At 36.6% G+C, this 24,118-nt stretch overlaps 1 protein-coding gene across 1 annotated transcript in view; it reads left to right on the top strand.

Annotated features, from left to right (window-relative positions):
- Positions 1–24,118, top strand: part of LOC100742132 — a 92,609-nt gene that overhangs the window by 16,410 nt on the left and 52,081 nt on the right. The window contains exon 3 of the mRNA XM_024364530.2: positions 6,173–6,326. Within this exon, the coding sequence (XP_024220298.1) occupies positions 6,173–6,326 (154 nt within the window). The remainder of the gene's footprint in view (positions 1–6,172; positions 6,327–24,118) is intronic.

Here is a 24,118-nt window from a genome sequence, read left to right as displayed (position 1 = left end):
TTTGTGTTTAAAATTATTCTACGCATAGTAAAGAGTTATCCCGTTGATCGTGAATTCGTTTGAACCCAGGAACATTGTTAATAGCGTTAATTAAATTCATTATTCGTAAAACCTATTAATTGTTAATCTCATTATTCGTTAAATTTATTATTAGTAAGACATATTATTCGTTACTCTTATTATTCGTTAAACTTATTATTCTTTAATCTAATCATTAGTTAAACTTATCGTTTGTTAATCTTATCATTCATTAAACTCATTATTCATAATATTTTGTAAAATCTTGCATATTCGCGTAAATATAATCTCTGTTTCGTAAAACGATGGCTAATTCAAATGAAGAATCGTTCGCGCCTTAAATTCTAATGTTCACCCGACATATAGATACTGAAACGATACTTTTAATGGAAACAATGTCTCATTTTCCTCAGAGAGCTCCATATGCCCATGAAGGTGGTAAAGAAAATTTTGCAACCCATTTGTTTTCGTTCGCAAGGAAAGCCTCGGAGATATCAGTAGCTTGATCGCTTCCGGAGGACAATGCGTTTCCGAGCTGACAGAAAAATCGTCTGGTGGAATCGAATCGATTGATAAGCCATCGACTGATAGAATAGCGACTCCTTTCTAGAGAAGATCGCTTACGATATTTCGCTAGCTTTGCAGATGAGATTCTTCGAGAACGGAGGTTCTTGCGCGTCCAATCTTTTGAGAGAATCTTATTTCGAACTTATATGCAGTAGTTTCATAGGAATGTCGCTAATACGACGGTGGAGCTGCTAACAGATTCAGAAACTTGTGTTTATTTGTTTTTAATCAACATTGCCAATTTCAGACTGTAAAACAATATCGTTACTTTTCCAACAAACCGAGTATGTTAGTGAATTTCTGTGTCACGAATTCTCAGTATCTGCTCATCGATTCTCATTTCTACAAACATTAACAGCGTCCCATTAGAATCGAAACTTCGTAAACTTGCGAATAAGAGAAGCCAACTGAAGAACTGCAGCTACAACTTTGTCGCTACAAATTTACTTAACACTTTGACTGCCACGTTGGTCAATATATTTTCTTTTTTCCTTTTTTTTATTTATTTATTTGTATTTATTTATTTACATTTTACAATGTGTCCAGTAGGACATTTGGTAAAATATTATAGCTTAGTGGTATAATAATATAACATGTGGATGGCTAGCCCCAGTGGGATACCATCTTCGAATTTGATTGATTTATTTCTTTAGTGTGGTGAGTGTTTGTTTGTTAGGTTATGTCCTTTGTGAGATCTGTTGGGTGTTTCCTTCTTAATCTTCTTTTTATGTTTAATGCGCCGACCGTTTCCGCTGCCAGCCGGTTTGGGACATATAGAATAAGCAAATACTGTTTACTAATATCTTCTACACATTTCAACAATATATTCTGGATGTTTTGCTTACGACGAAATAACGAATACGAATGGTTTGTTGAAATAAACGAAGCCTTGTTATAATATGTCGCTATCAACTATTACCAAAGCGCCACGGTGGTCACCCGTGACCACCAATACCACCGTAACCAATAAGATAAACAGTCCATTAAGGAAGAATGTTGTTTTACACCATCAATTTATTATTATTTTGCCATTATATGCTTTGAATAATAAAAATTGGCTCCCGTGGCGTCCTGAGCGAAACATGTGATCTCAGCGTGGCCGTCAAAGTGTTGATAACACTTTAATCGTACATCGCGCCGAAATTCTCATCAAGAACGATCATTTCCTTCGAACAAAACGAGGCCCTTTTATAGAACGTCCGAAATATGGCCAGCTTTCCTGATTTCCTCTAAATAGAGAGGATCCGCAGGAAGTTACATTGGATGGCGGAACTTACGTCAAAGGAAATAATCTCGAAAATATTGCAGCGGCCGACCCACTGTCTCTCTGTAGACGCCATTTATGTACATTGTAGACTGTACACGCGTCTGTTCGTACTTCTCGGTGACGTTTACACGGCATTGCCTGCGTTATTAACCGTTGTTTCATCATCAGGTTTGACGTTTAGTCGGCAACCCCGTTTTTGCGTTTCCGAGTGACTCGTGAATTTAATTTATTTACATCACGGTACGAATGTTGAACGTTCCGGAAAATTGAAATGATTAATCTTTAACAATTTTAATAGGGAGGAAATTTTCGTTGAACGAGTTCTCGCACGGATTGTAAAATCATCGGCATAGTGATCGAATATAATGATACTAAAATTCGAGATCAGTTTAGAAGACATAAATTTATCGCTTTATTTAATTAATTATTCATAAAGTATAATTTTCTTTTTTTTTTTTAATCACATCGAAAATGTATCGAATATAAATGTAAAATATATGTTCTAAAACGAATCGAATATGCAAGAAAAATCCAAGCTACATACACCGTTTGATCGCTTTGAAGAACGAGAAAGCAAAAAAAATGTTACCCCTTAATTTTTTACTTCGTTTTGAAAACCTGTGCCGTCCAACGAAATTCGCGCCAATAAATCTAGACCTAGCCATATTTCGCCAAAATGAATCCGGAATCCCGATACTGCGAACGTTTCCGTCGAAACAAAAACTAAACGACGTAATTCTACGTGGCGGGTAATTGCAGAGCGATCCACGAACATACGTACTTTCGTGTTGAACACGTGTTAATGTTCAAAATCGTAATGGAAAAACGTGGCGCAGCAACGGAATATTTTAATTACGCTGAACGAAACGACGTTCGCTGTAACATTCGCGGTCGATTATTTTTTAATAATTCAACAAATAAACTTTCTCGAGATATTTCCGTATTAAAAAATAGAAATTATTACCTGCAACGGGATTATTTCTTCGTTTCTTTCTTTTTATTTTCTTCTTTTCTTTTCTTTCTTTTTTTTGCTTTTATGAGTGGGAAGCAAGAAATGGAGATTACCGATGAGACGTTTAATCACGGATTTATTGTTATTTACGAAGCCTGAAGATTTGCGCAATAAATAATTGTTTTAGTATTTTTGTGGACAATGGATAGCGAACAATGGCGAAGACTTGCATTCACTAATCTAGAACTATGTGAGCTGAAAGTAAAGTCAAGTTAACATTCATCTTAAATACAAACTGCCTTCGTTTTATGGGATCCATAATTTTGATATTGTAAGACAGCAGATTAAATCTTAAATTGATTTATCGCAACTCACGTCGCTTGTATTCTGACCACAAGATGAATTAATCTTCAAAATTGCCAGAACCGCTCGATATATCTTAACAAGCTTCAACCAGCTTTCTCTACATTCCCAATTACCCGAGACAATCATTTAAACGTACTTAAAAAAAAAAAATAAAAGTTTCTAGGAAAGACGTATCGATTTACAGAGGAATCAAAAAGGAAAGAAAAAACCTGAGAGAAGGAATGTCTAGAAAAAAGACGATTAAACTCGTCGCTATGTGATGCAAAATGATCAAACTTCCGAGAAAGTTTGGCTGATTGCGGGTAAAAGACTGTTTGGTCAAAGCTGGACTTTTTCCAAGGAGAACCAGAAACTTCTCGATTGACGCGACGCTGAAAACTCCTTTCGACCACCCGACGAAGCGGTTTCTTATGAGAACCTTGTCTTACAGACGGTTCTGGATCGAAAACTTCACAACTCGCCACCTGGATGCTTGAAGCATCAAATCAAATTCGCGAAAATGGTGATTTCGAGGGGTGAACATACTGAAACTACTTGCGCTGTTTGGTAGAATTATAAGAATGTTCCTTTATTACGAGTCACTGCTCGCATTAATACATTCACTACCGTTAACGTGAATTCACGTCATTTCGAATTCTGTTTTCAGTTACCGCTAATGCGAATTCGCGTCATTTTAGATTCTGTTTTTGGTTTCCGCTGACATGAATTCGCGTCATTGCGTAAATTTTTTTTCAGTTGTCCCCAAATTACCATATTTAACGGTTTTCAGCATATCGTTCACCTCAAAAAAGAATTTCCACGCAATGGGAATTGAGATAATTTTACGATATAGTTTCGCAATACAGCTAATCCCCTACGCAGTTGGCCAAAGAATGCAAATTGATTATTAATTTATTGGCTTTACTTCGCTACACAATGTACCGTATAGTATCCAGTCTTTCAATACCTCAACGCGCTTTTTGTTGGAATTCCGTATTCTATACACATAGACAGTTATACACATCGTATGAGCGGGAAATCGCATCTGCAGCTTCTTCACTGCGGATTCAGAAGAATCGAGGGCGGAAGATAAAATAAGAGACATATATTTTTCAGTTATCGTGTCTGGATGAAAAAAAAACGGACCTATTTGCAACAGGAATTCAAATCGTGATATAATAAAACAATACTTTTAAATTCACTCGCATTTTGATAACAGAATTTTGTGGCTATCAACTCTAAACTTATGGAAATTGTAGGCAGCGTTTAGCCAAGGCTCTGGCGTCAGAACCGTCAGCCGCGAATGTGCTAACATCAAAAATGTTTCCATCAGTTCAGAACATCCCCTACCAACATTTCACGTTGGTATCCTTTTGGTATTTCGAATTGGAATCCTTAAAATTTCGTGACCGCGTTATCGTTCCCTATTGGTCGATAACGCGCTTCGATCGTGAGTAGCGATCGCTGAGCCATGGATTACTGGCAATTTCGATCCCGTTGCCCGGCCACAGGAAGTAGTAAAACGGAAATCGTAAACAGCAACGCGCGGCACGATGCTGCAGTTCGAATTGGGATTGTTCGAAAGGTTTGGCGTTCGAATTGGATGTTTAATGGGTTTTCGATCGACGTGAGTGGATACTGGGCGTTTGAGAATTTGATAATGTCAGAGCGAATGTGACGGCAGGTTGTTTATGTTATTTTGATGAAGAGTTTCGTTACTAGAATTTTATGACGAGGCGAACGAACCGAGTGAATTCGTTGGTGCACAATTCTCTCGCCATGCTTATTAGGAAAATTAATATTAAGCGATTGATTAAATATAGAACTCGATACTTTAACGTACAAATGTATATTTTCTGTTCACGTCGATAATTGTTAGAGATAGATTTCAAATTTAACTGGCTATTATTTTATATTCTCGTTAAAAAAAAGTTCTCAAGTGGAAAAAGGGAAACTGAAATTTCAGACGAAATAAAATCGTTGAAATTTGAAAGATGTCGAAGTAACGAGTAATAAAATAACACGTGTTCGTTACAATAGCATTTCGTTTCAGCTTTCAAACAAAAGCACACACCCTTCGTTATTAGCAACGAGTTAACGAACTAATCACAAACTACTCCGGGAATAAAAGAGTTCAGTCATCCATCTGTTATGGAAGTTTTGATGTACCGCACCGTGGTTATCATTAGTGTCTTCAAACTAACGTAGGAATCGAGCGCGTGGTAAAACCTGACCACGTCAGGTTGAAATGTTTTTTAATTACCGAAGATGAAAGGAAAGCGCAGCTTCGATCCGGAAAATTCACGGCCGTGGAATATCGCGAGCTTTCGAATAACATCGCAAGCCTCGTTGTCGAAATTAAGATGGAACGTGGCCAGCTAGCGCGTTCGGCTTAATTAAGTTAGGAAGATTTACGCGGAAACACGCGAAAACTCGTCGTTCGTGACGAAACGCTGCGACGTTGCCAGACTGAGGGCAAATGAAAAATACCAGCCGAAATTTCCTTTCTTCCTCTTTTTTTTAAACAGCTCCTATCTATCGTATTTATCTCTGGATATAGTTTTTCGCCAGCTTCGATATTTGAACTACGAGGAAATAGAATTAATCAATTCTACCGTGTACACTGCACTGTTCAAAAATATCTGGATATTTTATTATTTTTTTAATGGAACGCAATTTAATTAAAAAAATTGTAAATCAGAAGATTCAGGACGATTTTATTATTTACCAGAGCTATGATAAAATTTCATAATACGATAAAAATGTATTTTTTAAATTTTATTATGGAGCAATAACTATCGTTTAAAGAATTTATCATCTTCGACTTATTTATTTTGCTGCCCATAAGAAACGTTACTTATGATTTCTCCTTTCCACAAGGAATTATCCGCTTTTGTGCAACAAATTTCACTTCATCCTTTACAAACGAGATTACGTTTCTTTTTATGTAAGCTAGATCAGAGATTGTATTTGCCGCACGAGCCGATAATAAGATCCATTAAGAGATTACGCTCGTTTTTCAGTACGGAGGCGAGTCCGGAAGGAGATTGGCTTTTCAGGAGAAACCACTCGAAATACAGGACCAATTTCTTCAAAAGCTCGGCTACCAGGACGTATCCAGGCGGTCAAGACTCGGAGTCGATCCTGAATTACGACACCTCATCGCGTTTCACGTGGGTGAGTGTGATTTATTCTATTCTACGAGCCGGTCCTTTGCTTCGACGTTGTTTGGTGTCCACTTATCGTGGACCACACGCGTCTCATTTCGATTTTTCTTGTTAGGCTCGATGTTCTTTCGTGTCTACCAACGGTTCGTGGTGCTCTCACCAAGACGAGAGTTTCTAGAATAACATTAGGGTCGAAGTGGAGGCACTTTCGTTCGAGTTTGTTAAACCGCTGAAATTCTGGGAATAGTATAGTTAATTTGTTACCCGTATATTAATCATTCAATTTCTAGTTAAAAAACTGAATCAGTTAGTTTTTATATTCAAGTGGTCAGAACATCGGTAAAAGTTATTAAAAAGATCTTTTAAGATAACTTAAGTTTTAAAAATCTTCCATTATTATCTTTAAAAAAGAAAGAAGCTCGTTAAAAAATCTCGGTCGTTTCAACGTAAATCACGGGTGCAAGCTTTCATCTCTGTCAGTGCAACGTCGAACGATGCAGGTTCGTGTCAGTCCTCATTTGCAGCCAGCACATTCTCGACCACGACAGGGGAACACGGACTATGTAACGAAATTTCACGTGCAGCGACACCCTCGAAAATGCCATAGGCCCGTCCTTTTATTAAACGCGACGCCTCTCAGGGAACTTGGCGAACATAGCTTATCGCGCTCCTAGAATTGCTCGTGTAGTGACACTTGTTTTCGATCGATTCTTTCACATATTCTCGGCTTCCGAATTTTTACTACATCAAAGAGTTCAAAGAAATTTAGCAAGTTTTTATGTTTACTGTAAGTCCCAGTTAACGTTAGAATGACTGATCTGTAACGAGTACCTATGTAAATATTTTATACATAAATATACGTAATACATTTCTGGGTAATAATGCAAGCAATTTATGCATTATGCACACATTAAGATTGAAAAATTGGACTGCCGTAGCAGGGTCAATATCAATTTTGCTATGATCTGTCTACAATGAGGATTAAATGAATAAATTACAGTGAGTTTGAACGAACGTTTAAGGTGTAAATGAGAAGCTGAAAGATAATGGAGTTGTTAATTAAAAATTTAATAACATTAAATCCGAAAGCTCTTTAACGAGAGTGATGATATTTAACTGCAACGTCAGCGGCCAGAAACCGAGAGATTCTGGTGGACAATGTAATTAATTTAAATGAGTTTGACGAAGCTTGATGAAATTGCATAAAAATTCGTGACGAGATTAAATAAAATTACCCATTATATCCTTATAATTATTTGTAAAAAGAGATTATATGAAAACTACAAAAGAACAGGATAAGTCGTTTTTCCCCGCTAGTTACAAGAAGTGAAAAATTTTAATGTCTCACTTCATTTATGAGCGATGCGAAACACGCGCGAACGAAAGGTTAAATATCGAAATGACATGTTTCTGTAACGAGTCCTAATTAAGGAGCTCGGTATAATAGACGTAGTATCAATCAATCATTTGCTAGACGCGTAATTGCGTACGTTAATCGCGCTAATTATACGGATACTGGAAAATTCTGGTGACTATACCTACAATTCGGACGATATAGAACATTTTCTCAGGCGATTAGCTTATAATTAATTAATTTGATACATCGCGATTGATTCGTATTATTTTATTTACTTTGGCAAAAATGTAACGAATATATCTTCCGGTGGCGTAAATTCGCAACAGTTATAGTTAAATTAAAATCTCTAAGCACAATTATAATTTCATTTTGTCTTCTTTTACTATCGATATATTGATTGTCCAAATCCAATTTCTGTTTGCCATCTTTTATTCTCCTTCGTTTAAGGTGTAAATGAGAAGCTGAAAGATAATGGAGTTGTTAATTAAAAATTTAATAACATTAAATCCGAAAGCTCTTTAACGAGAGTGATGATATTTAACTGCAACGTCAGCGGCCAGAAACCGAGAGATTCTGGTGGACAATGTAATTAATTTAAATGAGTTTGACGAAGCTTGATGAAATTGCATAAAAATTCGTGACGAGATTAAATAAAATTACCCATTATATCCTTATAATTATTTGTAAAAAGAGATTATATGAAAACTACAAAAGAACAGGATAAGTCGTTTTTCCCCGCTAGTTACAAGAAGTGAAAAATTTTAATGTCTCACTTCATTTATGAGCGATGCGAAACACGCGCGAACGAAAGGTTAAATATCGAAATGACATGTTTCTGTAACGAGTCCTAATTAAGGAGCTCGGTATAATAGACGTAGTATCAATCAATCATTTGCTAGACGCGTAATTGCGTACGTTAATCGCGCTAATTATACGGATACTGGAAAATTCTGGTGACTATACCTACAATTCGGACGATATAGAACATTTTCTCAGGCGATTAGCTTATAATTAATTAATTTGATACATCGCGATTGATTCGTATTATTTTATTTACTTTGGCAAAAATGTAACGAATATATCTTCCGGTGGCGTAAATTCGCAACAGTTATAGTTAAATTAAAATCTCTAAGCACAATTATAATTTCATTTTGTCTTCTTTTACTATCGATATATTGATTGTCCAAATCCAATTTCTGTTTGCCATCTTTTATTCTCCTTGCAATGAGCCATATAACCAAAATAGAGGCAACGCAATCGAAAATACTCAGAACAATAGTAAACGCGCCATGGTACGTTAGGAACGAGGACATTCGGAAAGACCTGGGGATACCAACGGTCAAGGAGGAGATTAACAAAAGTGCAAGAAGGCACGGAGAAAGAATAGCAACGCACCGGCTGGCAGCGGAAACGGTCGACACATCAAGCATAAAAAGAAGATTAAAAAGGAAACACCCAACAGATCTCACAAAGGACAAAACCTAACAAACACGTATTATCTGAGATAATTAAAGAAATAAATCAATCAAATTCGAAGATGGTATCCCACTGGGGGTAGCCATCCACATGTTATAATACTATATCACATATAAATGTTCTACTGGACAAATTGTAAAAAGGTAAATAAGTAAATAAAAAAAAAATCTTTTATTCTGCTTGAAAAAGATGGAGAGCTACATGTATTCCTGAACGTAGCGTCGATTCAACTTCTATTTATTATCAATTACAACCTGACCCTATTCTAATTTAACCATAATTTCGTCCTAATTTCTGTCCCAGGTCTTACTCTATCTCAGTTCGACGAAAGCAATTCTACATTCTAATATTCCGTTTTTGTACTTAACCTAGTAATTGGAGAAGATAAGGTAACTCATCGACCAAATTTCAAATATTTCATCGTGTTATGCTTGTTCGCCACTATATATCACATTCAGAATTTTCGGCTAACGATTTAAGCGTTTGATCGTTAAAGGGCTAAAAAACAAAATCACGATGTGAATTATATTCTTCTCCTGTGGTCTCCAATTACTGGTCAATCGTCAATTTTCAATTGCCAGCTCTCAACCGTAGTTCCTTTCATCCGTTCAATCGTCCTGTCATCGGTTTCCATTTCGCAATTTCGCGCTCAAAATTAAAATAATTACATCGTGAACACGTTTTCACCGTTTCGCTTCTCGTTCTCGCAATTAAAACGAAATACACACAGCGAACGAGCGAACGGACGTCGTCGAAACTTTAGGGACAATCGAGAGCCGATCAATCGACACAATCAATTTTATGAACTATCAAGTTGCGATAACTCATTACGTGGCTGCCCGTGAAACCATCGTCGAGCGTTAATCGGTCGATCAACTAACCGTACAGTTTAACGCGACCGAATTCCTCGCAGTGAATGGCTGCCGGAAATCGGATGTGCATTGTTCGCGACAACTTTATACCAGCGTCCCGGTGTGACACCGCGTGTTTCTGGCATCAATGTAATACACTGTTATACGTATAGAAGACCGATTCTCACTTCTTTCATTTTGCCCGTTTTTCTACGCAAATTACGAAAGATACTTCATCGAGGTCGCAAATTAACGAACAGTCATGAAGCCATGGCCACAGCTCTGTTTTATCGGTCGCAATTTCCGTTTGCTCCTGTTTTTAGAATGCTACTAGTTTACAGGTACCATACTTTCTAGCGTCACTTACACCTCCGTCTATAAATATTAGAACACTTATGAAACGTGGGAGGAATGTTTCCGAAAAACTGTTAGTGGACTATGAAAAGGTTTTTCTCAATCAATATGTTAATTTTGGCATCTGTGTTGGACGTTAGATTCTCTCTATTATGTTTATTATTACTTTATATTGTAAACAGCATGAACATCGCGAATCAAGGCATTAAAGAAGCAAAGCAAGCCATAATGTCCTGCGACAGCGAAGATTAAAAGCTCGTGCATAACACAAAGGATGCGGTGAGAAGCTCGCGAGCTTGTTCCGAAGTCAAAGCCTTCTTGCTTTCTGTATATATTTTTTTTCTTTTTCGTAACCTTTTATTCTGTTATCTTAATCAAAGAAAACGGATAATGTCAACAACTTTTAATATACCCATTACTATAGATAGCTTCTTTTAACGGAAGGAAGAAGGCAGGTATAAAGGGAGATTTTTCAAAAGTTAGCAACCGAGCAGAAAAATATTGCTGATATTGCTGAAGTTAATAAAAGGTGGAAAGTTATTATGGATACTGAAGAAAGATGACATAGATTAAAATGTCTGAAAAAACTTAATGTCTCTGCTCCTTTTAAAGCTGCTTTTATAAGAATATTATGGAGGATAAAGTTACACGATTGAGAGAGACAGGCAGTATAACGGACAAGAAATTGGAGCACGACCATTATTCTTAAGGTTTATGATTTTTAGGTTATCAAATACAAAATTTAAAGATTATGTTAACATGAGCGACTATATCTTTTATTCTTCTGAATTTTATACATAACATTTTAACGATCGGAGACGTCTTAAAATGTCTATAAACTGAATGTTATTAACTGAGAACGTGTGATATAATTAAAATTATCATGCGATATTTTTAGAGCGTTGGATCGATAAAATATTCATTATAAAATGTTTTGTTGTACTTATTCTTCGTATTTTATTTCGTTATGTTTTCTTTACTTTTTACATTTCGTATTTTTACCAACGAGATTTCTGACTCGGGAACATATGTGGGTAAGAGATGGATCCATCAACTTGCCAACTAATAAAGTGATACATGTTAAAATTAAATTATACGACTTAAATTAAACTGTAAGTAGAGGGAACTGAAATAATTATACTATATAAACCGTGCAACAATAGCAATCAACTATACTGTCATATATATGATTAAGAAAAATATAAGAGAAGTCCACGAATAGTACCATACTCTAAACTGATAAATCAAATTGATAGAAAGTGTAAAAAATATTAAATAAACACATTTTTAACCAAAAAGTTATTTATTCACATCCAAATATTTTAATATTAATGGAAACTCTCCGGTCACAGATGTTTGTTTATAGATAAATGTACCGAGCATTAAAGTGTTAATATATTTCCGTTGTTATTCTTAATGTTACACTTAATATAAATCGCTGAAATTTTCTCGCAAAGCAACCGCATTAACATCTCCTAATATCAAAGATAGATAAGATTGTAAATATCAAATTTATAATAATATTACTGTCGTAGAAATATATTAGTATTTCTTTCACAGGGTCGTATTTCAAACAGAGGATTCCAAATATCGTATATTATTCCATAATTGAAGAGAATATCTCGTTTTGATGGAACTTGCGAAAAGCCAGGTCCGGTTGCGTACAATCTCCGGTCTGGACTATGACTTTAACAAAGTCTCGGTTACTCTTCACCCACCAGCCATTCTTGTTGACTCCCCTTTCTCACCCTCTGGCACTTCGGAATGGTTAATCGGTATTTGCCCATCAAATAACGTACTAATTGCTTGCCACCTTGGATACACGCTTATTCTGGCATTACCACTGCCTTGCACCGCTGAAATATACGTTGTTAGAGCAGAGAATATCGACAGCGTTTCGAGATTGTAATTAAATGATGGCTCGCCGATACATTTGATCTCGCCCGAAGGGAAATTAATATTAATGTGGTGGAAAAGAAGAGAATGAGGTAGGAGAACGAGATAAGTTTGGATATAACGAAGACGATGATCTTTTCAGTTATTTGTAGCAGCGTGCGGGATGCTGAAATCGTTACGATGTCAGTATAATATCGTTTGTCTACGTTAAAGAATTGTTATCTTCTATTTTCATAAACAGAGCATAGAACGTTAGAATGTGTTATAGTCACAAGATGATATGAAACAGAATTTCCAATTTAAAAAATACTTGCCGAAAGTGTTTAAAAAAATTTCATAGGCAAAGAGGCAGCTCACGTTATCGAAAAATAAATGCATAAAATAGGATTCTATCAAAGAGAACCGTCAAATCCGAAAAAATTTGCCTCTCCCAAAAAAAAAAAAAAAATAGATTAACAAAAAAGGGTGTTTTATAAAAGCTTCATATTCAAAGAGAGAGTTTACGTCATCAAAAAATAAAAATATATAAATCTCGAATTACATGGAAACGAACCATCGACCGGGAGAAAAAGTGTTCTACCGTTTCTATTTCCCAATTTCTTCGGTAACCGCGTTGCACCAACGATGAAATCGTCATGGATTCCTGTAGAATCGCCGCTTCCCCAAGGTAATCCTTGGTTGGAAACCTGTGGAAAGTTTCCAAGAGAAATTCCGAACTGTTGGCCGGCCTGTAATCGGCATTTAGCGTTTCAGCTTAGCCAGCCGGTTAGGTCGTTTCCCCTAGCAAGGCGAACGCCTCGTTTCCGGAAGTTCCGCTGTGGAAACTCTCAGTCGTTAGCGGTTATTATGGTTAAACATGTTCAGCCTCAGCCACGACATGAGTCGTGGTTGCTGGAACACTGGCCAAATGAATTTACTGTGTTTTAAGGGTAGCCGAACGGGTGGCGACCTTGGACATTAATTCATTGTATCGTGGAAAAGTTGTGACGACAGTTGACAGTTTGCTAACTATGGAGTAGATGAAGAATGGAGGAATATTTAGAATAGAGAAAATATGAAGCAAAAAAGCTTTTACGGAGAATTTTTGGTAAACTTTTGCAAGAAATATAAAAATTTATTCTGGCTATACTATAACGATTAAATGTATTCATTTCAGGTGTACGTATATTTAATTCAGAGATTAGAGAAAATGAAAGATGAATGACAGGAATATTTAGAATAAAAATGCGATCAGGTTATATCTTCTTTTAAAAGATTGTACGTGGTATTGCAATGACGACGTTCCTTTGTGACATCGATCATTTCTATTTCTTTCATCCCCTGGTGAGACAGAGTAAACGTAATAAACGTTGAAACGTTCGCTTGAATTGGAATAATAAAGATAAATTGTAGCTTGCAGCAGAGTAAATATGGCATATCGGCTATATTTAATCCGCCGAGACTCTAAGATTGATACAGGTTTCTTTTCATGCAGAATTTGCTGCGAGGAAAAGGTAATTTGCTTACTTTATTTACTTTTATTGTAATAAAACTAGAGAAACAATTCTAAATAATAAACGATCTGATCCTTGATGTTTGAACTATACAATATTATAATATATTAAAACGTTGTGAAATGAAAACAGTGGAGTTTACTATCTTTTTTTTATTTATATAATTTATTTATTATTTATATTATTATATGTATTGAATTTTAAATTATTCTTTAAAAAAATTGTCTCAGCTAAAAGGATAAATTAACAAATTGGACCGAGAACGCATTCAGGCTGAATAGGAATTCAATACAAAGCGTATGATAGTAACGTGGTAGTGATCGTGTGAAGAACACTCAATCATGAATGAACATCGTGAACAACCCAAATATTGTGTTTCAAGATATCGGTAGCCTTAACAACCCAATTTGGCATGATCGAAACGATCTATAGCTCCGAACCATGGCATTTGTTGTAATATTCATGCATACTGTCAACTGTTCTACAGTCCATCAAATTCGTGTCACCGGAAACCGCCAAATAACGAACGAGCGATGCATTGTTATCGACACACTGCGCATTGTTTAGCATCGCATACAACTATGGACCGACTCTCCATTACGTTGATTAATGTATCATTGGTCGAAATTGGATTCATTATCGACGTAAATTTTGGCTGTTGCTCGTTTGCTCGTTATCTCTCCACCTTCGTTCTAAATCGACGATAGAAACTAGTATTCGATCTATATGCCTCTAAAAGATCCAGATTCACATTTTCTCACGCGGAAAGAAAAAAGAAAATACGCGGAAAAAGATATTATCTACCCAGGCGTAATCAACAAAGTATCCTACAGAGAACCATCGTTTTATGGAACACGAAATCACAAAGGAACAGCCACTTGCGTGGTTTCTCAGGGTCTCTAGAAAGGTCGGTTAATTAATCAGCAAGAGAACGTGTAACGTTATTTCGGTTCGACTGAAACGCAGTAAAAGCGTTTCTCGATGCTTTTCGTGCCGTGCTTGCAAACGCTTCAAAGAGTTCACTTCTACTTGGGATCGGTCCACGCGTTCAATTCACTCCTTTTAACTCAAGTTTCCCGGACCGATTAGACTGCGATTCACCCTCCTATGCTCGTACAGGATGCTGAGCAAGAACACAGTTTACGCTTTCGATGGAGTCTCGTTGTTTCTGCGTACCGTGAAGATCGATCGAAGACCAGACAGACCAGACCTGATGCAATTATTGTTGATCAGAACGCTTCCAAAGAGATTGTTGGTTAATACGTTCAGTATAGTAAGAACAGTAAACATCTCTATAATACTTTGAATTGCTCTCAAAGGAAAATATTAAGTCAGGATATTCTTTTTACAAAGTTTTTTAAGATTTCTTAGCTAAATATTATTAGTATGTTCCGTAAATGTAAAAACATCATATTATAAACATTATATTATATTTATTATATATATAATAAATTATAATATATTATATATATTTATTATATATATATAAGATGTAATTATATATTATGTAAATAATATTATATATATAATATTTGACGAATGTTTGACGAACCTTCACTCAAATTTGCCATCGTTATAGCTGATCGATGTAGCTGGTCGGCTTCCTTTAAGACGACTGTATATTCTTCTGTTCTTCGGTCTTCATCCTCTTGCGACAGTCCGCTCTTTTATGTCCGTAGTTACCGCAGTGAGCACTTAGTCCGGGGTTCTGGTGGCCTGCTTCGTTTGGCATCGGAGCCCGTTGATGTATTACTTGTCGAAGACGCCGGCCTCTCCGCGAAAGCGAGAACTCTCATTTCACTTAGAAATTCGTTCTCGGTCTTCATATCCTTCTCAAGCGCTACCCGTTCAATGCGCCGATCTTGTGGGCTCACTTGACAAAGAATGATAGCGTTAATTACTTCATCCATAGTTGCATCTGGCCACTTCGCCTTTAGGAGGGAACGGAGGCGAATGGCGTACTCTGCCATGTTTTCGTCCTTCTGTGGTTGTTGCCTGAATATATTCAGTAGCGTCGAGGTTGCTGTATCTTGGCCACCAAAACGCGCAGTAAAAATCCTCCTAAACGTTGGCCAGGAGGCTTCGTTGCGTATCATCTGCGTAAACCAATGCCCTGCAGAACCCTTTAGAGCATCATTTAAGGCAAAAACTAGTGCGAGGTCTTGTAGAGGGTTGTCCTTCATAAGCAGATCAACATTTGCGCACCATGTGGCTGGATTGGCGCCCGCGATATCAGGGTTAAAAGGCGGTAGCGTTAAAGTTTTACGTTTCGCACTCGAGTTTTGCATTAGCATCTCAATTAAGTCTAGCATTATAGCCATCTGGTCATGCATCGTTGTAGGCAGCGGTAATACCATTCGTGATGTCTGGTTAGTGTTGGAATTTGACGAATCTTCACTCGAATTTGCCATAGTTGTTACAACTTATATTGGAGATATCGATGACAATTAATTCAGGTTCGATAACGAATCCACGTGACACACGATCCTGGCGAAACTTCACGTGCAAGTAATACTCCTCTGAATACACTCAATCGCAGTCCATGTGAAACTGCCCTTATATAGTCCTCTCCCCACCTCTCGTGTCAATCTTTGTTTTTAAGAAGAGCTATATAATTATTCCGTACCTCTGTTAGGTACACGTCCCTCCTGTGACCGTGGTTACGTTCAGTGACCCGTTATGTCACTTCGAGCCCAAGCCCATCGTCATAAACCTTGAGCACCCATAATCAGATTAGAACATTACAACTATTTCTTAATTTTATTACTTAAGTGTAGCTATAGTAAAAGTCTGGACTAGGGTATTGGGGGTTTCCCTAACATTCCAAAAGGGAGGCCTTACATTCCATTGTAAAAGTCTTGTATATTCGTGTAAATATAACCTCTGCTTCGCAAACGATGGCTAATTCAAACGAAGAATCGTTACGCGCCCTAAATGCTAATATATATATATATATATATATATATATATATATATGTATGTCGGAGATGAAGCCACGTCAGTTTCTCTTACTTTCTGAACGAGGGCTATACTCAACGAATCCGATGAACTCGTGTCCTTAGACACACCCCATTATAGTTTTCCTCTGTGGCATCATTGAGACGAAAAGTCATTCTTTCTTACGATCTCATCGACGGAGAGAGTAGCGCCTTACGATCTGTAAGTATTACACGTTTGAGTTAGATTGTGTGAGCAAGTATATCTATCATCCCGTTGACCGTGGATTCGTTATCGAACCTAAGACCAACGTCACTAATATCGCAAGCGTCCAAACACCGCGGTTGACTGTCGAATCGGTAGTATCCATACTCGTATTAACAGGCCGTACCTTCGTTATAACACAACGATGACCGATTCCAATGAAGATCTATCAAACGCCCACAGCCCTATTCCTGACGCTTCTCCGACATATATTTTATTTGTTTCGAGAACTATATATTCGATCTGACTTTGCACAAAAAAACATTCCTTCTCGAACGATAACGGAAAAGTGATTGCCACAGATTGTTTCATTTCGTAAATTGAATGTCCGATTGTTTACCGATTCCCTGGAAAGCTCGTGATTCTTTCACACGAATTTTTTTAGAAATTTGTTTTGTTGAAATTATATTGGTGGGTGAGTTTTATAGATACAGAATATATGTACAGAAGATATACAGAATAAAAGCGTTTATTTTGGCACTTAACAATATTGTGTGATTCGGAAATAATAATCGATAAATAGACTGCAGATTTTTATGCAAATTCACGTTTTGACGCTATTTGAAACCCACAACCACCGTTACATCAATTACATCATTTTACAAGAGAACGTCACGTATTTTTTCACAAAAAGAGAACTATTCTCCAGATCGATTTCTTCGGTGAAATTCCAAAGCTTTCAACCAGTACATCAGAGTCTCGAACTTATTCACCAATCTAGTGCCGAGGTTGCAGAAAATATGAAACGACAAGGCGAAGCTTTTTAGAGGCTTTCTAGAGTCGTGCAAGAAGAAAAAGTTGGAAACAACCACAGCCCAGAAACGGGTATCGTGGTTACGCGCCTATCTAACGTCTTAACTTAATTAGCCCAGCAAATTGTATAACGTAAGTTAGCATAATGCACTTGGAGTTTACGGGGGCAATAGCATAGAGCCCGCGAAATTGCTCATTAATAGCGGCAATAACGTCATAATTGGGGTGGCACGCGTGAACCCCGAAGACTATGCTTTCTCGCGGCCTCTCTATTCAATAGAGCGAAGTGCACGCTGTATGGCCAATGACCATTCAGCTTTAAAAAATGATGAACCGAACGGATAAAAGAGAAAACGAATAGATGGAATTGTATAATAAATGATGGATGAATAATAGACGAATAACTGAATATATAAGAAAAGGAATTTTGATACATTGACTACAGATATTTGATGGATGTGTATCTCTTCCCTTTGTTTTCTGAATATTGCTGATTTATCATTGTTTCGTGGATTCTGTGATTTGAATAGAACGACAGTAAACTTTTGAAAATTTTTGATTGATTTATAGTTATCGAAGAATGGTAAGAATCTAATTTCAAATATTCGCAAGGTTTGTTCCTATCGAACAAAAGTATTATCAGATGGTTTAACATAGAAATCGTCTGACAATTGGGATAAATATTTGCAAGTGTATATTCAACAGCATCCTAGATTCAGATTAAATCGTAGAAGATCAAACTGCATAGTAAATCACGGTTTCGAACCGTAACTCTGAGATATACTTACATCCAAATCCATGAATATCCTCAGTGAATGTTCGGAGCTACTAAGCTCTTAGTGAAAGCAAATTTTAAAGTCCTTCTGCGTTACATGCACAAACAAGTTAAAAAGGTAAATCATAATATTGAAGTTTTATACTATTGTAATACTTCTGCTCCTGTAAACTGTCTCTTGTTTACTTCTCGCAGTGCAGTCGAACTTCCACTATTTGTTTTAAATGTACCACGTTTGAAACTTTCTGCTATCTAAACCTTCTACATTTTTATGAAAGAAAAGAGCTTTCGCCGAAAAGGGTTAGATATTAATCAGAAGCAGAGATCGCCGCGTTTTTAAATTAAATGTTACAGCGCAGAATCGCGAATTAAAAGATTAACCAAAGAAGGCAGCATAATTTTAAATCGTTTCATTTAGTTGGCTAATCTCTTCCGTTTCTGTGCTAAATCTTAGCTTAACCATACAAACACAAATACAACGAGCATTACTTTTGCAACAAACAACGTAAATATTTAGTCGAGTGCCGGTAGCGGAACAGAGGCGCGTTTTGAAACTAATGCCGAACGAAATTTCGCGACTCGAAAGTTATCCGGCCGGCAACGGCAAGTTCGCCGTGACGACAAATGGTACTCCTGGCCGGAACTAACGCGAACGATACACTTGGTCCATTTCCAAAATTACGACGAACAAGAACTTCTGGCGTCGCGCGAAATTTCACGGGACCATAGAACGAGTTTCGCACAAGAACGGAGCATGTCGATAGTTTATCGACCGGAAGTTCCACCGGAAATCCTGCCCACTATCTCAGCGATTTAAATTGGTCCTTCGACGAAATTACGGCTGAAAGTATATTGTTAGATCATAGTAAAATTCGCCACAGTTCCGAGAAAAGTTACGTCACGAGGAAAAACGAAATGCTATTCATCAAGCGAATATTACGGTTTAATAGTTGCCGACACCCACACAAGGTGGAAATATTTATTGTTGTTGGATAATTGAGGTATTAGAGTACGGTTAAGCATTCTATTTTAATATATCAGTTGTACCGAGTGTTTGGAATTTTAGTTGGCCGCCCGTTTATGGCACGGACAGGCCCATTTCCCCCATTAGGAAATTCCGAATTACCGGTCCTCCCAGGGCAGTAAACGTAATGACTCCAGGCCAGGAAAAATCCAGGCAAGAACCAGCCGGGAGGGCACGGGGCTCGGTTCAGCTTCAACCATCGGACAGTACACACACAGGATGACAAAGTCCCAACTTAGTTTGGTTAGGGGGGGGGAAGTTTTAAGATTTTTTGCATTTTTTTATTTTTTAATTGAATGCATAACATCTTAAGAATATTGTGTCAAAATTTCAAGTCGATTGGAGCAAAATTGACAAAGTTACGAATATTTTTATACATGTCGGATGATATTACCTACTCGACCCGAGCGTGCTATTGTTACTTCGCAGACATTTTTTTCTCTATATAATACCTAATCTTATCCCCAGATCTATTTATAGTACTTAACGACTTAAGTACAAACCTCCTTATACCTGTACTGTATATTTTGCCAGTGTAGAGTAAAAAATTTAGTGTAGGAGTAAATATTCCATTTTCATCAAGTTTTGTGTTAAATTATTACTAAAATGCCTAAAAAAGTTACTAGATCTGATAGACAATCAACTGGTTCGAGATTATATCGACCTAGAAAAATTGTACCTCCGCATAAATGTAAATACGAAGGCACTTCAATAAATAGCGCGTCAGCTAAAAAAATAAAAATGACTGTTGAAGATCAAATTACGAAGGTTCGTGAAAAATATTATAGGATAATTGATTTTTTATTAGTCTTTTCAACAATTGTTACGCTAGTGAAGAGATAAACCGATAAAATTCGCTTATGAACGTTTTATACCAGATTTTTTAGTGTTCAAAACTTTAAAGCGTTTTCCCCACAACTCACGTTTTCAAAGTCGGTTCCTCCAATTACTTCAAAACTATTGCACCGATCCTTTTGAAATTTTGAAAACTACTTCTGTACATAATTTGCGAGGTAACGCTGTAGAGTTTTTTCAAATTTGTTAATTATTTTTATTTTAAAATAACAAATTAGCCGAAAATTTTCGCACAAAATCGCGTTTTTCCCTTCAAAGTGTTCCAAAAAAGTGAAAAATTGAAATTTCGAAAAAATCTTCGCAGCGTTACCTGAGGAAAGCTGTTACCTAACTAATGAACTTTAATTTTTTGATTTCTGATGATCCAGTACCACGTTCTGTAATTATACTTTTTTCCGAGACACTTTTTTCCAAATAATTGCTGCCATTGCCGTAGTTTTTAATATTTCTCCGTGAAAATTTTATACAATATTCTTCGAATGTCATACTTTAATGTACTATTGGTTTTAAAAAAGAAATTTTAACTGTATCGTCAGAAAAAATTCACAAAAACATGCCTTTTTTTGTACGAATTAACCTTACCCTCCCCCCCCTTAAGTGCTACAACTAATACAAATAAAGTGCCGTCTAAATCTAACGCTCAAGTTATTTCATCTCCTCCACCTTGAACGTTAAGTCATTCGAGGTACGCGTTATCGACCGATCAATTTGACCTGACCGGTTGCTCTTTAGTCGATAATACGCAACACCGAGATAATTTTACTTTTACAGCTTTTCGAAACTCTTAATTAAGTTGCTCGAAATAACCGTCAACTCTATCCTCTGTCTTTATGTTTCTGATTCTCTAACTAACTTACATTCACAACGCATTATACAAAGAAGCTTTACAATTTCCAGACGGTGTTCGTTTTTGCATTGACTTTTCTAAATGCCTCGCAAACTCATAGAATCCTCGCAAATAAAGAGCTAATGCTGCTAATGCAACCATTACGTAATACAGACAAGATAAAATTCAAAAAGCATAAACTAGTGACCACGTTCAGAATATTGTAAAACTTTCCAACCTTCGAAATTTATAAAAGAACATTTAATCTTGCAAAAAATTATGCAGAAAAGAATTATCAAATAATAATGTTTTTCGATTCGTGTCTATGCCTTACCTGAATTATTTCTGTCAACTTTTTGTTTGATCGAGTTTCATACCTACTTGTGTAACAAAAGATACACTTTATTGTTTCTGATACCTTGATGACTATACATATAATTATAATTCGTCCATTTCGAGGACCGTATCCAAGATTAAGTCGCCAATAAGATAGCTGTAGTTACTGCTTTCGTGGAATTGTCCAGAAATGACGTTTTAGGGGTGTAGATAATTACAGGATGTGCTTGGATCCTGTTACACTGACTACGCTTTTAATGGCTCACCGACCAGCCACGCCAGCACCATCAACGGGTTAATTGAGTTAGTCCAGCACTTCGTCATCTTCCCATCGAATATCATGATTCTGTTTCGCTGTGAACCCTACCTCATCAGTTTTTCCATAGATATCGTAGTGAACCGTGGATAAACCTCGTAATAATACGGAAAAGTAGTATAAAACTGAGATGTGACGTTCGAGCGGGTTTTAAATTTATTTCCACAAATTTTCTACATTTCGACTTCTCCATGTATATAACTATTTCTGAATTATATTAAATTATCGGGCAGATAAGTGGGAGTTACTCTGAAATTCAAATTCCAACAATTCCGAAATCCAAATTAATATAGTTTATTGAAATATTCTTAATTCTAATTCGAGAGTCCATTTTTATTCTTGACAATGTAACAAGCCACATGCAGAATTATACATAATATATGCGCGTAACTGGCGATAACCGTGGTCCGTTAATCGGCGAGCAAGCACGAAGCCGCGTCAGGAGCCGCATGAACGTCAATATTTATTCGATAGATTTTCATTTAGTATGCCAAGAGATAACGTGCATATTGCTGGTTCGTCGGACAAACTCGCGGCTTTGTGGAATGCTTGGTTCCCCTCTCGTCGATGTTGGTTGATTAAGATATTCAACGGTATGAAATTCCGAAGGAGCTGGTCGATTATTACATACATTTGATGTTACACATATTTGATATTGTATCGCGTTGGAACACAATTTATCAAGTTTACTTGACTTTTCTCTTCTCATAAATTTTCGGAAAAACACCGTCAAACACGATACGAAGGCAAACGCGAGGAAATCTCGCAAATTCCAATTTAAAAGTTCGATAAGAAATGCAAATTGTAAAAAATATAAATAAGACGGGAAAATTGCCGCCAAAGCAAACGTAACGATCGGAAATATTGTAGTTGCGCGGCCGATAGAAGCCGTTTATGCACATTTCTACATGAAATATACATGATGGTTTCGAGTGAACGCCGTCTATGATGTCTCTTGGGGATGATTTGCATGCTTTGCGCCATGAAGCGTTATTTAACGATGAATTTCGGTAACATCGAAAGTGAATTCTAACGCGAAACTGCATTAATGCGGATGCATACAGATGTCACTTGTGCTCACCGTCTACGCAGTTAACCGTTTCTAATTTTAATTCAATTCCAAAGCTGTAGCTTCCGTCGTTACCAAGTGGCTGTTTGAAAACATAAACTGGCTTCTTCAACATCTCAATGCTTGACCTACACTTTCCCACACTGAAACAAATTTATTTTTATTTTAATTCTTCGCAGTTTGATGATCTCTGTTATAAAACATTCCAATAAATTGTTATTTAATTTCAGCAGAGATTTATGTTATATATTTAGTTTCTTTATTCGTGTAAATTATGGCAAAAACAATTTCCATATTATATTTTCTAGATAATTTGAGGAATAAGTGAATCGTTGCATCATAAAGGGATTCCCGTACCGTCCTATCAGTTTTTTGTGCGATGCGAATTTCTTTCCATAAAGAGAGGTTTAATAAGACGGTCAGTTATTGCTTACCTCCGATATTTTTCGCTAAAGCGGTAGCGTGGGCATATTAAAGCTGCCAGCAGTTTCAGTGAAATCGGTTCCCTCGTCCTTAATTTTCCTAGTTGCTTATATTTCCTCGAAGTTGTAGGAATTCCGTGTACATAATGCTTCGCTGGCGTACAGAAAGGAATTACAATTTCATGAATTCGAAGTCCATATCCGGGCAGTATCTTGCACGAGGAACTTACAGCGTGAGGGAGAATTCGAGATCTTATTTTTCAACGTTGTCGCAACAGCTTGCGCGAAATAATCGCGACTATCGAAAGGAATCGCATACTAATTAACAATTTCACAACCGCACTGAATTCGTACCAAGTCAGGATTTATTCGAGCGACGAAGAATTTTTAATCTCCGATTATATAATTCTGAATTTAATTATCTGACTTTTAAATTCTTCATTGACATTCATCTGCCGTTCATTTAATATTTACGATGAGAATATGGGTTGGATTGAATAAATTATAGCTTTTAGTCTAATTACAGAAGAATTTTAGTTTAAAGCAGTTTTGGCATGTTAAAAGCTGATGACATCTTTCTATGTAATTTTATATTTATCGCGATTTTGTCGATTGATTTCTGGAGTCGAAATCCAAACTATATATGAAATGTGAGAATTTGGCATGATTATAAATAGATAGTAATACAGTATTATCTTTCCAGTAAAACTTCCGATCGTGAACATCATAGGAAATTAACAATTGACCATTCGCTTTTGCATATCTGGTACGGTAATCATTGATTTTATTATCGCGTAG

This window comes from Bombus impatiens, unplaced genomic scaffold (assembly GCF_000188095.3).
Source record: "Bombus impatiens unplaced genomic scaffold, BIMP_2.2 scf_0099, whole genome shotgun sequence".
Classification (NCBI taxonomy): Eukaryota; Metazoa; Arthropoda; class Insecta; order Hymenoptera; family Apidae; genus Bombus; species Bombus impatiens.
The sequence above is the reverse complement of the archived record's forward strand: the minus strand, read 5'-3'. Positions and strand labels throughout refer to the sequence as shown.